General features: G+C 42.9%; 1 protein-coding gene across 23 annotated transcripts in view; it reads left to right on the plus strand.

Moving 5' to 3' along the window:
* The window catches only part of scrib (scribble planar cell polarity protein), a 78,880-nt gene that overhangs the window by 44,949 nt on the left and 17,421 nt on the right, over positions 1-16,510 (plus strand). For 10 of the 23 annotated variants that reach the window (XM_085172130.1, XM_085172136.1, XM_085172139.1 and 7 more), the window contains exons 16-29: positions 392-454; positions 2,761-2,850; positions 2,935-3,012; positions 3,109-3,426; positions 5,533-5,613; positions 7,169-7,408; positions 7,773-7,883; positions 7,968-8,261; positions 8,359-8,547; positions 8,759-8,878; positions 10,102-10,158; positions 10,710-10,766; positions 12,276-12,356; positions 15,768-16,178. In XM_085172130.1, coding sequence (XP_085028256.1) covers positions 392-454; positions 2,761-2,850; positions 2,935-3,012; positions 3,109-3,426; positions 5,533-5,613; positions 7,169-7,408; positions 7,773-7,883; positions 7,968-8,261; positions 8,359-8,547; positions 8,759-8,878; positions 10,102-10,158; positions 10,710-10,766; positions 12,276-12,356; positions 15,768-16,178 — 2,190 coding nt within the window. The remainder of the gene's footprint in view (positions 1-391; positions 455-2,760; positions 2,851-2,934; positions 3,013-3,108; positions 3,427-5,532; positions 5,614-7,168; positions 7,409-7,772; positions 7,884-7,967; positions 8,262-8,358; positions 8,548-8,758; positions 8,879-10,101; positions 10,159-10,709; positions 10,767-12,275; positions 12,357-15,767; positions 16,179-16,510) is intronic. The other 13 variants (XM_085172144.1, XM_085172153.1, XM_085172146.1 and 10 more) reach the window with 7 other exon arrangements.

The following is a 16,510-nucleotide window of genomic DNA, read 5'->3' on the forward strand; positions in this document are numbered from 1 at the left end:
CTGAAACTGACTTCTTCACCTAAATTTAAGTCTTGCTCCTGGAGGAAATTGCTGTTGATGGTGTGGAGGCTGGGCTTGTTGTGGTTTGGGAGCTTTTGCCTTCTTTTGTCCACTCTCTCTGCACTGTATTTTTTGCATTCTGGCTCAGCTCCTTGGTCTTGTCTTTCCACCTCTGCCTGTATTTTGCTTTTGGTGGCTGGGGAGTGAGTGTGGATTCACTTCTGCTTCACAACCTGCAAGCAGACAGTGGCGTGTTGAGTGTCTGGTGTGTCTGGAGGTTTTTATATTTTTTTTGGTTCTGTTTGTTTTTTTTGGGTGTGTCTGTCTGTGTGCATATTTTTATTTTGGCCTGACTAATCCGCATGCCTCTTGCTGGTTCCTGTCCTAACAGGGGGTGTCATTTGATCAAGTCAATAATCTGCTGATTGAACCTGCTCGAATTGAGGAGGAAGAGGTCTGTACCTACTCTTTCCCATCCACTCTTGTCTTTCCGTCCCTCACTCACCCATTCATTTGTCCACCCATACTCAGAAATGGAGAAAACTTCCCACAGAAATCCACGGTTAATCCGAGCCGATCACTAGGGAACCCCTCTAATCCCAGCTCATTCACAGGAGGGGCCAGTGTGGCAGAACCTGAATACAGGACTGAAACGGACACTATTTATTTCTTCCTTCTTCTTACTGGACAGCTGGAGTGTGGACACTTTAACCCTGTGATAGTAAACATGTAGTGAGAGTTTTATTCACAGCATTTTGTGCTTTTTGGAGTCTAAAGCAGAGGGCCAGGCACTTGATAACATTTAACTTTTAATTTAAGTTTTGGCCTTTTAAACACAACATTTGTGGTTTTCCATCGATCCTTCCCTTCTGGGTTTTATAATAAACCAATCACAGGTCATACCTGAAAAACCGCATTTGTTCAGTAAATTGCCTGAACTCAGTGAATAAATTAAGGGTTTTTTTCTTTGTAACCATAGTAAGATTGTTACTTCCACCTCAAAACAAGGTAGTCATCATTAACTGGTGATTAATTAACCCCGCCCCCTCAGTATTTGAACATACACACCGAAGAGGAAAAAATATATACCACCAGTTCCTCTGTTAAATAAACAGTGTGAGGAAAACACGGAAAACAGGTTCTCAGCGAGGAGTCGGTATTCTTATCATTGCACATACTGCAGATTGATCAACCATATCTGATGTTTTTGCATATAGATTAAACATGTAGGTTAATTTCAGTGCATTTACAGCAGCTTTGCACAGCTTGCACATATTGCTATTTTGAAGGAAACTCTGGCCTTTCCGGTTATTGAGTAGTTGAATTCTCCTCTTCAGGCTGAACCAGATCTTTTTCTTTTTCTTCTATAAAAGGGTTAGTTTGCAGATATTCAGTCAGTCCAGGTTCTGGCACACTCTGCCTCTCCCCTGCCTCTCCTCTGCTTCTGCTGCTTTGCTCCTTTTTCATCCCGTCCAGTGCCTTGTCACCCTGGAATGAATGGGCTGGTTACACTCTGATGAGGCAAAGCCACTTTCCCAACTTCCTCCAGGTTTTAATCCAGCTTCCAAACAGGATAACCGGTGGATTGATGACAAAGTCGATCTTTGATTGTGTAAATCTGTAACACGTGGCTGTTATTTCAAGTGCAAGAAAGAGCTTGTTTCAGATTTGCTTTTGTTTTTGTTTATTCCCTCCATCTACATTTTTCTTTCTTTTGCATGATTCACTGTATATCGGTACATTTAGTGTGTTTAGTGTGGGTGATGAAAATTTGCAAGAAACATTTGTTTTCGCTCTAGTCACACTGAGCAACACTGGAGTCTCAAAGCAAGCACCTTTAGGGCACTTAAAACTGTTGTCTGTTACTTCCTGCCATCTGTACCTCATTTGTCTCCATTCCTCCCCTTTTTGCATGGCCTGCAAGTATGCATAATGTACACAAGTCTACACTCCAATTCATACATAATACACTTTGTTTTGGGAAAAATGTTGGTCTCACTGAGTCCAGTCGAAGCATTTTTTACACAGTGTGTTAGAATTCATGTCCCATGTCAGTTCATTGGTTAATTGGTGGATGATTTGGGTCAAACTTTTTGTTCGTGCTTTAAATCAAATTCAGGCAAACACAAAGCCATCTGCCTCCCATTTAAACCGGGATAGGCCCATAAACTGACACTGAAGTCAGCGTTTATCCATCAGCACAAACAAAGGGTGCAGCACTGATTGACGCAACCATTATGGCTGAAAGAGGTTACCCACAACTTAAAATACAGGGTTCATCAAAAAGAATCATCCAATTTTAAAGTGCTTTGAACCTGCAGCTGTTCACCGATCAACTATCGAAACACGTACCGTGAGTAAGAGCACATTCGTGAGTTTCATGTGGTTGCCGGTAGGTAGCATAACAACAGCACTGACTCCAGACATGCTCACTAAAGTATGGAAGGAGTTTGGCTATCTCATAGACATTTACCATGCGTCCGGAGGGAGGCACATTGAGCACTTGACACTTCAAGCTTTGCATAAAACTTTATATTCATGCATTTTAAAAATTTACCACATGGTTCTTTCTCTGTCCATCACTTAAAAAATGTAGCCTTTCAAAATCAGATAATTCTTTTTGATACACCCTGTATAAACCCAAACAAAACAAAGTAAATCGCCGTGGGCTCGTTTTCCTCTTAATCTGCCCTAAGATGAGTAGGCTTTTTATGGGTTTTCAATCCCAGTATTGTTGACTCCCCCGTCCTCAACTTGCAGCACACCCTCACCATCGTGCGACAAACAGGCGGCCTGGGCATCAGCATTGCTGGTGGAAAAGGATCCACGCCTTACAAAGGAGATGACGAGGTAGGGCTGGGTACCTGGGGTTTGTTTAGGTTTGGAAGTATTTGAGGTCACAGACTGACTGTGTTAATGTTTGGTTGCTTTTAGGGAATCTTCATCTCCAGAGTGTCTGAAGAGGGTCCTGCAGCCAGAGCTGGAGTTAAAGTGGGAGACAAACTGCTGGAGGTAAACATCTGCATGTCTGTGTGTGACAGGGAGGGTGACTAGAAGAGTGTTTTGTTTGTTTTGTTAAACAGAAAACAAACAATCTCCTTGTCTCAGGTAAATGGAGTGGACCTCCACGAAGCTGAGCATCACACAGCAGTGGAAGCTCTCCGCAGCTCCGGTGCTACAGTTTCCATGACAGTGCTGCGGGAGCGCATGGTGGAACCAGAGAACGCCATCACCACCACACCGCTTAGGCCCGAGGATGACTACTTCCCACGGGAGAGGCGGAGCAGCGGCCTTGCCTTTAACTTGGAGAACAGTCCAAGCGGGCCGAGGCAGCGGTTCTCCACCTGCCTCATCCGTAATGACAAGGGGCTGGGATTCAGCATTGCAGGGGGGAAAGGCTCCACGCCGTACCGCACAGGGGACACGGTGAGGAAAGAAAAGAAAAGAAAAAGAAAGAGCCTCAGCTGGCTCCTTTCGATGTGGAGGAGCCGCGGCTCGACTCTGAGCCCCTCCCAAATGACTGAACTCCTCACCCTATCACTAAGGGAAAGCCTATCCACCTTTTTCTCATTGTCTGAAGATCACTTCTTATATTGAGCTGTCAGATACACATCATAAAGTTCATAGTGCTGACATCAGAGGCAGAGAGGTGTCGGTTGTGACAGTACAGACATTAAATTCATTATGTGACAGATGAGGCAGAATTTAGTCGCAAATGGAATAAAAATGTTGATATGTAGAAAAACAGGCTGCGGTTACATTAATCTGTCTTTGTGGATTGACCATCATGTTGCCGTCAACTTTATTGATCAACTGCTGTACGTGGAAAAGGCATCTGTCCGTCTATGGTGCACTCTTTGTTGTCATACTACAACCAGTTCTGAGCAGGTGAATGATTTAGCTGTTTCAAGTGTGTTTACCGTGCATTTCTCTGTTGATATGCATGAATGCCAGCTAAATTATTGAGAACATAACTGATAGATTAATCCATACTTAGAATAATGGTTGTGGATTGTTCCCAACACCTGGTAAGCCTTGTCTGCATGTGAAGCGATTGATTTGCTTTGCTTCTGTAGCTGAAACTTGGGCACTACTGTAAGAGTCCAGGCCTCTTGTCGCCAAGGTGACCCTCTAATGTATTTACCATCCCATCATTTTCCACCCAGCAGCATCTTTTGTTCCCATATCAAACACTTCCCTCATAGTTGACCTGCCCACCGAAATTATAGTTAAGTAAACCTTAAAAGTAAGAGTAATTTATATTTAACTGAGTTTTATTTAGCCTGATAGGAGACAGGCACCTCTTTATAAGACTATCAGATCACAGTGTCATGTCTGATGTTAAAATAAGCAGCACAAGGGACAGATGTTTATCTGAGATCTGTATCATGAGATCATGATTATGCAAGTTTGTGTAAACATCCAAGCAGAGCGTCCTCTGTTTGCATGAGTTAAATGGCATTACAGAAGTATTCCTGTCATTCATCTTTAGATGATTTAACACAATACTTCATTGAACTGACTCAGTTCTTTGAGGGAGTTGTTTAGTTCCTCAGATTGAGATGTGATGGCTGCTTTATTTTACTCGTGTGATGTATGCAACCTTCTGTCAATGTCCAAATCTGGGGAATGAAGAAGGGAATAGAGGAAAAAGACATTTAAAAAAAAAAAACATCCAAAACTGCAGACAGTGCCTCATACTATCAGTAAAAGGGTTTTCAAAAAGTGTGGTTGAAAGTTAGGAAGTGAAGTCACATGTTTCCAGTAACAGCCTCAGTCAGAGCGAATCTGTCTTTTAACGCCGTCTATTCTGGCCACAGCGCTTACAGTCATCTCCTGGGAGACGCCGATATGAATAGCCAGCCTTGACACTCGATAGGCCTGCTGTAATTTGGACAGGGCGACATGTATATTTGGGCCAGCACACTGCTGCTCTGCAGCTCGAGCAGCTCCAGGAGCCCACAAAGAGGGAAGGAGTCATAAACATGAGATTTAAGCGGGTCTGACTGTAAGTCTTTCCTCCCTTTCAAAAAGCCTTTTGAAGTGGATGCAGTGACTCACCTGGTGGATGTGAACTGGTGCACTAGACCTTGCACATGCATTTGTTTACACATTCTGTTCATGTGGGACAGGCTAGCAGCTAGGCTGGGTTTTTGTGTACAAAGGTGTAATGTGTCTGCGTTTCAGCGCTTGTACTTTGTAACGAGCTGCTGGCAGGCGAGGCTTTTAATGCATTTTAACTATTTGGCGCTGACCTGTTAATCAGTTATATCAGGTTGTTTGTGTGTTGTCTGGCAGTGTGGGCTGCTAATGTGTCGAACTATGTCAATTTTGCAGCAGTCATGAAAACAAAGTCAGTTTTTCTTTCAGTGCGAGCGTTTACATACAGGTCTGTGGTTTGTTGTAGCTGTCGTTCAGAATGATGCCGTTGTTAGTTGCAGTATATGAGAATGTTTGAGTAAAAAATAAGTTATCCACAAATGTGCAGAAATGTTTTAAATCAGTAGTCGTCCTTGTCTTATTTTGTTTTAGGGAATCTACATCTCTCGGATCGCAGAGGGTGGAGCGGCACACAAAGACAGCACGCTGCGTGTGGGCGACAGGGTGATCTCTGTGAGTACTACCATTCTTCTCCATCTGGACACTGTAGTGTTGACTGTGATCAAAGCAGGGCTTTCTTTACAAACAGGAAGAAGTTTATCCCAGAAAAAATTTAGACATGAATCCCAAACAATTAGGTATCGTTTCTGTGTTGTGAGAATAACAGCGATACAACATTTTCCCTACATCTGGTAAATGCGGCATTTACTTTTTGACATTTTTGTTGCATTTTTATTGTGAAACTGTGTCATTTGTGCCAGCATCACTGCTTTCATAAGTCAGTTTTAGGCTTTGTGTGACTGACATGGTGTTTCTATCCTGAGAATATGAGTTAAAGTTATCTCATCAAAATCTCACACATCACGTCCATGAGTTAGTGATACGGTCCTCATATGAAAGTCATTCTCTATTTGGATTCGATGAAGTTTTTTTTTTGCTTTAGTTAAATATTAAAACATTTAGCCTTTGCATGATCTTTCTTAGCTTTTAATTTTCTTTTCATCCCACTCCAAGCTTTGCTTTGTGCTCCCGTATCTTTCTGCATATTAGCAACTCTTCTGTCGCATGTTTTTGTCCGGTCACATGCACATTTGCACACTTTGTTATTTACTGTAAATGAACTGATGATGATCAGATCTGTTTCTTTACGGCACTTCCTGCTCTCTGTAATCACAGAAAAGCTTCCTGAATGGTCCTCTTTGCCTTCTTTCTGGGTTTCCTCTTTTCTTTCATTGGCTTCTCTTTGGTTCTCTTTTCCTCTCTCACGCTCTCCTGTTGTGCATGCTCACTAATGCATTGAGTACATCTCCTTGCCTGCTTGGTGGTGGGTATGGTGTTGGGGGTGGAGTGGGCTGAGCCTGTTGCTCTGCTGATTTTGTGGAACACGAGTTACCACAACAGCAGGAGCTGCAGTGTGTCAGCCTGTGGTAAGAGCTGGTACTGTCGGGTCTGTGCCGACCTCTGCTTGTCACTTTGGACTAGACTGCATGCCTAAAAGCTACCCCTATTTATTTGATCCTAAAACACACATAAACAGTAATGAAATGGTTAATCTGTGGTGTCTGACGACTTCTTGTTGCCTTTGTGGACTTAAGATCAATTTTGGAGAAGCTACACACTTCCACTGAAGTTTTAAGTAAACAAAGGCAAGAAGTGCTGAACTGATTACATAAAAAGATAGCAGCATGGGCATTCATGAGCTCACTTCAGGCAGTTTGATGAAAAATAGTTCTGCTTGCTTGCAGCTTTTCTCCCTCAGGGACGCTCTGCCATCTTAAATTGCCTGCAGCACCCCTCACTTTCCGTATAAGATCCTGCTGCTTTGTGTAGGTGTTTGGTTCTTCTTTAAATAACTCGCTTTGGTGCAAAATCTCAGAATTAAAAATCAGGTCGGTTTAGAACTTAAATATTCAGTTTTCATTTTGGGTAATGAATTGATAAAGCGCTGAGAAATGACTGTTGGCAGGCTGGGTTTGTTGTCAAATATTCATCCTATGAGTAGCAAATGACCAGTGGGAGCGTCCTGGTGGGCTGACACCCTCCGCGGTTGGTTTTACTGTGAATCCAGATCAATGGTGTAGACATGACAGAGGCCAGGCATGACCAGGCAGTAGCGCTCCTTACCGGCACCTCCCCCACCATCGCCCTCCTGGTGGAGCGTGACTTGAATGCACCAGGGGGCTCTCCAGGTCAGACCCGGGCACGAGCCCACTCCCCTCCACCCCCAGAACCATCAGATTCTCCAGACCAGGACGAGGAAAGCCTCGGGAACCATCTGAGCCGGATGGAGGACGAGTATCCCATCGAGGTGAGAATTCGAGGACTGACTTGTGTGTCGAATAGTTTTGGTTTTTGTTTAGTTGTTTTAGTAGCCATTGCTGTAGAAACGTCATTGAAGCACTCAGTGTTAATGCTGTGTGTTTATGTGGCCCCGCCTTATCCTTATTGCTGTCCAGTTCCAGAGAAGATGGTGTATGGTATGAAGGCTTGAGTAGTTAGCAGCTGTCAATAAAGCACTAATGGTGTGGTTAAATAGAAAGTTGTTTTTGATATTTATTAGACTATAACAGATGTAGATTTGACTTGTGATGTTTGAGTCGTTGTCTTTACATTCAGGCTTTAAATTATTTTTCAAATCTTCTGCTAAAGCCAATCTAACCTAATCCTAACAGGAAGTTACTCTGGTGAAGTCTGGAGGCCCTCTAGGCCTGAGTATTGTAGGAGGCAGCGACCATGCCAGCCACCCTTTTGGTATCAATGAACCTGGGGTGTTCATCTCAAAGGTATTACTGTAAAACGGGTGTATTCTTACACTTTCATCTCCTGAATATGTTGCATGACTCCGTGACTTCACCTCATTTCTTCAGGTGATTCCTCATGGGTTGGCAAGTCAATGTGGGCTCCGCGTTGGCGACCGGATATTAGAAGTGAACAGCATTGACCTGCGACATGCCACACACCAGGAAGCTGTGCGGGCCTTGCTGGCCAACAAGCAGGAGATCCGTATGTTGGTACGGCGGGACCCTTCACCGCCGGGAATGCAGGAAATCGTGATCCAGAAGCAGCCTGGAGAGAAACTTGGTATCAGCATTCGCGGAGGGGCCAAGGGACATGCTGGAAATCCTTTCGACCCCACAGATGAGGGCATCTTCATCTCAAAGGTTCTTTAGCAGTCCAAAGCAACACATCTTGGCATGACTTTACTATTATCAACATGAGAAATGTGAACATGCTCACATTTTTGACTGTTATCTGCAGGTGAGTTCGACCGGCGCAGCGGCAAGGGACGGGCGACTGCAGGTTGGCATGCGAATTCTCGAGGTGAACAACCACAGCCTGCTGGGGATGACGCACACGGAGGCGGTGCGAGTGCTCCGTGCTGTCGGGGACTCTCTGGTCATGCTGGTTTGTGATGGCTTTGACCCTTGCAAAGTGGCTGCAGTGGAGGTGAGATGACATGAACAGTCAGATTTGGATATGTACAGTTTATTATGTACAGCATGAACTTACAAACCTCTAATCGTTCTGTCTTTATATCAGCTAATGTATATTCCTTTCTATCATGTACCTGGCTTGAGTGTTTAAGTAGAACCATAGATTTTAGTTAAAAGCATCTCCATTTTCAAAGGTTTAAACTGTACTCTGTGTTGGTTTTCAGGCATCTCCAGGTATCATTGCCAACCCATTTGCAACCGGTATTGTGCGAAAGAACAGTATGGAGAGCATCTCTTCTATAGACCGAGACCTGAGCCCAGAGGAGATGGAAATAATACAGAAGGTGTGTTTTTACTACAAGTGTACATTTTAACTTCTATACATAAACTATATATAAAAGATGGCCACTACAACATTGATTCTTGCACTCCTTACGCTCAAAGTTTAGCGGTTTAGCTGGTGAATCTAAAAGTGAACTTATATGGATGAGAGGGCAGAGTGTTATCTGCTAAGACCACAGTCGCGCAGATCTAGAGTTGGTAGATCTGAGCGAGGTTACTGGCTTATGCCATGTGAAATCGATTTCAAAGAGGGCATTGAACAAAACCTTTAACCTTGTTGTTATAGTTTTAGTCACTACCAGATTGGTGTGGTTGCCTCCAGTTTGCATAGAAGACACACACTTGTCTCCAAATACTCCGTGATGAATAAACAGGCAATGGCGCATAATGCGCACCTACCAAATTATGCTTCCAATAGAATCATAAATTAGGATAATGAAGCAGGACATGCTTCAGATGCATTGCTACGTTATAACCATGCAGTGTCCCTCAGTTTCGACTCACTCTTTAACTCCAGCTTCCAAACATTAAGATGTTCAGCCTGCGGCTTCACAGCAGGATTCACTAACCATCTGGTGGCAACACAGTGGCTTCATTCTTTAATATATGGTCTATGATTTGAAGTTCATTTTGCTGCTTGAGAAGCTGCAGATTTTTTCACTTGTGCATGAGCTTCATTTTTTCATTACATTGCTATCACTGATGTACTTAAGGTCAGGTACTGATGGTATTGATTTTAACATGCAGAATGCACTTTTGAGGCTCCTTAAAGATCCAGCAGATCCACATAAGTGCAGTGCAAAGCTGGCGTACTAACCAAAGCCACTGCCATTCAGCGCAACCTGTGAATCGGATGTTTTATTCAGCAATTCTGCCACACCAGCACAGTGCTTCCACAGCAGTTTGGTGTTAGCAAGTGGAGTTGTACAGATTTACTCATTCTGGGCATGCACGCCGCACGTACCCATCTTTCTATCGGAGCGGCCAGAATGCGCCAGCCCAGTTGTTTATTTTGTCCAGATTAGTTTTTGGGAGGCTGCCCGTTCTAAAGGAATGCAGGGTCTGCTGGTTTATTGAATGCCATGTTTCTGCTGTTTCTCTGCACACGTTTAGGCGTAACCACGTTTGCCAGGGCTTATTTACAGAAACCGAATTGTCTCTGCTGAGCTTTACATGATGAACAGTAGCTTTTAGCATTGTAAGGTTAAATGTTGGTCTTCGTCAGGAGTCTGAGATGGTGAGAGAGACATCACAGTGGGAGCGAGAAGAGATGGAGAAAGTGGTAAGTGAAATTGAAAATCATTTGTTTTGGGAAAGGTGGAGAGCAGATTGATGAAGATGAATCAATGCAAGAAAACTCAGTTTTTCTGTGCCAGTATAGCTGAAAAGAAATTATACTGGGTCTGCAGGGTGGAGTTAGAGTCACATCCTCACGTTTGCCTGTTACCGGGTGAATGAAGCTTCCCCTCTGCACCCTGTGTGGGCATCATGTTTGACAGAACTGTTCCTGCAATGTCCCACCTTGCATGCTTTTTCTGCTCCTATAGCTGATGAATAGAATACTTTTTAATGTGTGTGGGTTCTATCCTTTCTTTCCCTTCTGTTTCTTTTTTTCACCTATCCTCTACCTTTGGTGCGTTATGTGTGATCCAAAATCATCCAATCATTCCATCTCCATACCACTTTCCGCACTGTTGTTTCTCTTCTCTCTAACACTACTTTCCTCGTCTTCCTCTTTATTTCAACCCTCATTGCATTACTGTGTGGCTGTGTGTGACTGTGTGTCTTCCCCTCTGTACTTCTCCTCTTCCTCCCCTTCCTCTCTTGGTGAAGGAGCGAATGCGCTTGGAGCGTGAGGAGGCAACTCGCCTGCTAGAAGAGGAGACTGAGGTGAGATACTCCTCATCGGCAGGTCCTCGGGTGAACTTCCTATCTGCAGTTTAGACACAAATGCTAAATAAATGTGTCTTAAACTTTTATACATTTTCTTTTTTTAAGGGACCCAATTTAAATTGGAATAGTTGTGCTGGAGGTGCCCTGATAAGTGTCCACCTGCAAATGTAACCACCCAAAGGGTACAAACACTTAAATCATAATTGAAGCAGCTCCTAAAGGAAAAAAGAAGAAATTCCCAGTCTCCTTTTTGACTTTTAGTTTCAATTTTTTAAAATTTTAAATCCTTAAATACAACTCAACCTCATGGAAAAACCACCCTTAGATTTATGAAACGTCCACATTTATACATTTAGAGTCAGGAGTTCCAGATCAGTGCAGGTGATTTAAAAATCCTGGAATTAGGCTTATTAAACCTCATCTGAGTTCTGGATTTCACTTTGCTCTTCAGCATCTTTAAAAAAGCGTTTTGTGAACGTGAGTGAGGTCAAATACTGACTGTGAAGCACTTTTTGGTATGAGGGACTGAGCAGCTGTTGCCCACTCGTTAAATTGAACTCTAGGTAAGGTAAATGACTTTAATCACACTGGAAATCCAACATGAAATGTCTCAGAAAGAAGAGATGTAGTGTTATGAAAGGAAAAAAAAAAGTATTGCTATAAAAAAAAGCAAATTTAATGGAAATAAAACTCCTATAAGAAGCTGTTTCAGCTCTAAAAGGCTGATGCTAGTCTGAGGGTTGCTACCTTTTTCCGCAGAAGGATATTATAGCTGTTAACATGTTATTTGTGGAGCTGTGCTATTTCACGTACTGATCAAACAATAACCCAATCCACAGATTTGAAGGCTTATTTAAGCTTTATAAAACTTTTACAGCTGCTATTTCAGCTGAACATATTTGATCGTCTAGTCCCGCTGTCCCCAACCTTTTTTGCGCCACGGACCGGTTTGTGCCCGACAATATTTTCACGGACCGGCCTTTAAGGTGTCACGGATAAATACAACAAAATAAAACTAGTACTGGTACCGAAAAAAAGAAGATTTATTCATAACACACGTGAAAGGACCCAGGAAAACCGAGTTAATGATAAAAACCATAACAAAATAACACTGAAAACCGATAAAAACCCTGAAAACAATACATTTCACACCTGAGCCTCTACTCTCGTGGCCCGGTACCAAACAACTCACGGATCGGTACCGGTCCGAGGCCCTGGGGTTGGGGACCGCTGGTCTAGTCTACATATAATGATAGATTATGCAACAACCCTGAGGTTTCCTTTGATATTAGACATCAATTACATGTGTTTAAATTGTCATGCACAGCTGGAAAACTTTTAAGACTACAGAGTAGGAAAATCACTCACAGTCAGCTCAGACGTGCAGAAAGTGCCAGTATTGATCTTTCGCTTGATTTCTTGTATTTGTTACGTGACCACCTTCTCTTTGTAAACTAAACTTCAGTGCAGACCGTCTTACCTCTGGGTCTGTTTATTTCCCATCAGAGCATTGGCACTGGACCGCTAAAACTCGACTACAAAACGCTAGCTGCGCTGCCCACCACGAGTCTGCAGAAAGTCAGCAGGGTGAGTTTTACTTCATGTTTGTCTGATTTTTACTTTTCAGAGTTTGTAAAAAGAAAGCAGTCTTCTTGAGTCAGCCTTTTGGGAGCGGCCCATGCAGGAAGTCTCTTTAAAAGCTCAGAATAGACCCAGCGTCAGTCAGCTGGACCTCTATGAGCACTTAACACCTCCATGATCTTCACCGCAAGTCAACATTGCTGAAGACTAAACCTTGACTACACATACCGTCAGTGCGACGTAACTGAGTCCAGTAAACAAGAGCAGAAGTAAATGAAGAGTCTTACGGGAAGACTAAACTAATCCGGGAAGAATCACAAACGAAAAACTACATATAGTGCAGAAGATTTTGGGAATGGAAGAAGGCAAAGCCCGAAGTCAGTCTTTGTATTCTGCAAGTGCGAGAGGGGGAGCTGGTGAGATACTGGAAAGGGGACAGCTGTCCACTATCAACTGGCCTATCTGTGATATTTTAAACCTGCATCTGGTTCTGAATTGGATGGAGTCTCCCGGGTGGGTGGGATGCTGGCGGACGGGGGGTGTCGCCTAAGAGGAAAAGACAAGTGTTTCGGTTTGAGTTCCCAGTCTTAAGGGGAATACGTTTGAGTGAACATAGAGCTCTGTGCTTTTACCGTCCTACAGTGAGTATAACGAGTTTAACTGGAGGAAGTTTAAAGATTTAAAGCGACTCTGTCTTTCTGTCCTGTCTGTTCTCTCGTCAGTCTTATTTTAATCCAATTTTGTCTGTAATATGGTTGTTTAAAAACATTTTCAAACAGCAAATGTTAAATAATTCGCATTAATAATGCAGCTATGTGTGAAAGTTGTAAATTAGCAGCAGTACAGGCTTTTTCTCAGTAACCTGTGAGAGTAGAACTTAACCTACATATCGTCTGCAGCTGTTCCTGCTCTGTGTGCTAGAGCTGCTCTGCACACGTGGTCCTGTTCAGACTGTACTGTAAGAACAGCGTGTTGGTTAGTTGCACTCATAGTGGACCAATATTTTAAATTGAAGGGGTTAGCATCTCATAAGCCCTGATTTTGATGGTGAAACACAAGTGGGTGTGCTTCATAGCACTGCTTTGTTGTAAAAATGTTTCAACAAAAGAACAAGTGCTGCTTAAATATTAGTGATACAAGATGTGATTTATAAGAAGTTGAGATTCAGACCTGAGAGCAACCTGCTAAACTGCCAATAGATAAATGTATAGAGGGCCTTGTTTTATTGGAACTGAGTGTGAAGACAGGGTTGTATTTCCCATTTGTTGGTGTTTAAATCATCCTCTCTCTACTGTTCCTTCATAATAAAACCTTTCTAAAATAAATATAAAAATAAAAAGGGTGGTTTAACCAAATTCCTAGAATTTTCCAAGAAGTTTATCCCGATTTTTAACTCAGGTTTACAAAGGACAAGGTTGAATTTTGACGTTTATATTTGACATCCATTTTTTGTGATGTTGCCTGACGTATCCGATTAACGGCCCTAACCGATCCAAATTTTTAGAGTATGGAAAACTAGTGTTGTACTCCAGAAATTCCTGACTAAAAATGTGTCATTTAAGATAATCTGATACTTTCTGTTAGTAAAACTTTTTATTGGTAAATATGTATTTGGTTTTTAAGGACATCCCAAATCCTGATTAATGGAGCTATCATTTAATTTTACACAGAAAACATTTTCCATAAATTTTGTTCTGGCACTTCAGACTCTGCTTTCTGTTACTGATTCATGGCATTCACTTAAAGCCGTGACTGAAGTGTTTAAAGGCTTCAGTTCCCAGGTTGCTTTGGACTTCCCAGACAGCTCAGCACGTTGGCATGCCGGCGAACGAGCAGCCTGACTTTGCTCTGTCACAGCGGGGCCCCAGCTGTCCCTCGCAGTCGGTGTCGGTGCCAAAAGGGCACTCGTTCACATTCCACCTCGCTGACCCTCATCGCAGCGCCGCCTCTGACAGTACAGAGCTGCCTTGCTGCTTCACAATGCTCGCTGTATTCTTACTGTGGCTATTTCGATTATCACCAGACATGTCAAGGCCATGTGGGATAAATTCCACTGCAGTTTGTCTGGGCTGACCTGAAGATTTTTAACGATTTTAAGGTCTTAAATATGTGAAACAGAACATGGCCGAGATTCAGTTTCAGAGTGAACGTTGGTTTAAAAGCTGCGTATTCTCTCAGCTGTGACACGAGCAATAGTCGTCACTGTTAAGTACAGGAGGAGCTGAAGGTGTGCTGGAGCCCGAATGTCTCACTGGTCTGATAATGTTTATTTAAAGCACATGCTAGGAGTGTGGGCTGCGGTGAGTCTTGAATGATGGCCGCTGGGAAACGTATCTTAAAAGCTTCGGGAAAGATTTAGTGATGCGAGGGACTCTTTTTAGCACCAAGACGCTTCTCTGTCGAGCTCATCTCACGTTTACTACATGAATGTACGTATTCAGTGTCCAGATATTGTATTGATTAGTTTCTAGCTGACCCTAAAAAGCGAGTTTTAGTATCTTTATTAATTTATTTTTTGGTCATAATGTTAAAATATTTTGATGACAAATGAGTCATTCATGCAACCTTCTATTTAAGCACGATGAATATAATATATATATCTCATTACACAAGCAGAAAATTATGTGTTTCTTTTTGTTTTCATTCAGTTTAATCTTCTAACGACTGGCCCGTTGGGTCATTCACCATAAACAACATCTTCATCCAGTTCTTTCTAACTAACAATGAGTTCAGGATCAAAAGCAGGGCTTAAATGACTAAGCCCTAATCCAAAGTCCTTTTAGGGTTTAATAGGAAATATTTAATAGAAAAATCTATTTGATCGGCGGCTTTAAGGGTTAGAATTGATCAATATAAGTGCATCTTATCCTGTAAGTTTAATCCTATCAAAAGTTACGCATTTAAAATTTAAAAAACTGGCATTTTTATTATTGTTTATAAACCAGTCATGACCCATCTGGTGTACCTGTAACTGGAAGATTGATTAATCTGTAATATTTTGAAAATAATAGTTGAAGTCCTACAAACAGGCCACTAATGTTTTTTATGGAGCTGCGAAGTTGGCACTTCTATTGGAGGGAAATTATTAAAGATGAAGAGAAGATCATTGCACTTCCAGTACCTGCAAAAACCAGTTAGTCTGTGCAAGGGGGGGGGGGGGGGTGTTCAGTGAGTGTACCTGAGATCACATACAGTTAAAATTTTAGAGTTACAAATTTATTTTTTTGCTGTTGAAATTGGTGCCCCTCTGCAGTAACTTTAGTGAGAACAGCCAAACCTGTGAGGAGGGAATTGAAGTGGTGATCAACTTGTTTTTTTAATCTAACTGAGAGCAGCTTCCTTTCTTCTCTGTATTCTGGAGTTCCTGTCACTGGTTTACTGTCTGTCTGTCCCCCTCTTTCCTCTGCTGCTGTGCAGTTTTCTGTCACTCTGACTGATCCTATGGAGGCCCCTGTGCAGGCCCAGTACACAGCTCCTTTAAAGCCCCTAGGCTTTGGTTTAGATGAACCCTCTAAGTCCCTCAGCCACTTGGACCCTGAGTCCAGCTCCAGTCTGAACTCAGACCCCAGCTATCTTCAAGGATCCCATTTCTCCCCTGATGGGACCTCCACCCCCCAGAGTACTGGCTCCACGACACCTCTTAATTCCTCCCTTGCACCTGAAGAAGAGGAGTGCCTGGTGGACTCTCAGTCGATTTGCTTCAGCGAGAACCCTTTCTTGGTGGCTAATCGCAGAGGAAAAGGTCTTCCTCCTGGAGAGCAGATCCTGTCGGGGCCTCCGGTGGGCTACGGCAGACAGGGGCAGCTGCAGCCCTGGCTGTTCAGCAAGGCAAGAGAGATGCCCGCCTGAGTGTGGTGTGGAGGCAGCATGGTGTGTTAACAGAAAGCTGCACTCTGAGATAAATACTCTCAGTTGGATGATTCGTGTGAAAGAATTTTTTTTTCTCTCTAGGACGCTCTTTGGCCAATTCATTCATATTAATCCTGTTTTAATAATAACCAGCTGAACAGTTGCATGTTTTTACTGTGAGCACAGAGCTTGTGGCACCTCGTGAGGTATTTGTGAGTCTGTGATGAGGATCGACTGGAATGTCTGAACCGACAGCTGTGAGGAGGAGGAGGGTCACGAAGGAGCACGGCACAGAAAAGTGCATGTTTAGG

Source organism: Neolamprologus multifasciatus, chromosome 9 (assembly GCF_963576455.1).
Source record: "Neolamprologus multifasciatus chromosome 9, fNeoMul1.2, whole genome shotgun sequence".
NCBI classification, from domain to species: Eukaryota; Metazoa; Chordata; class Actinopteri; order Cichliformes; family Cichlidae; genus Neolamprologus; species Neolamprologus multifasciatus.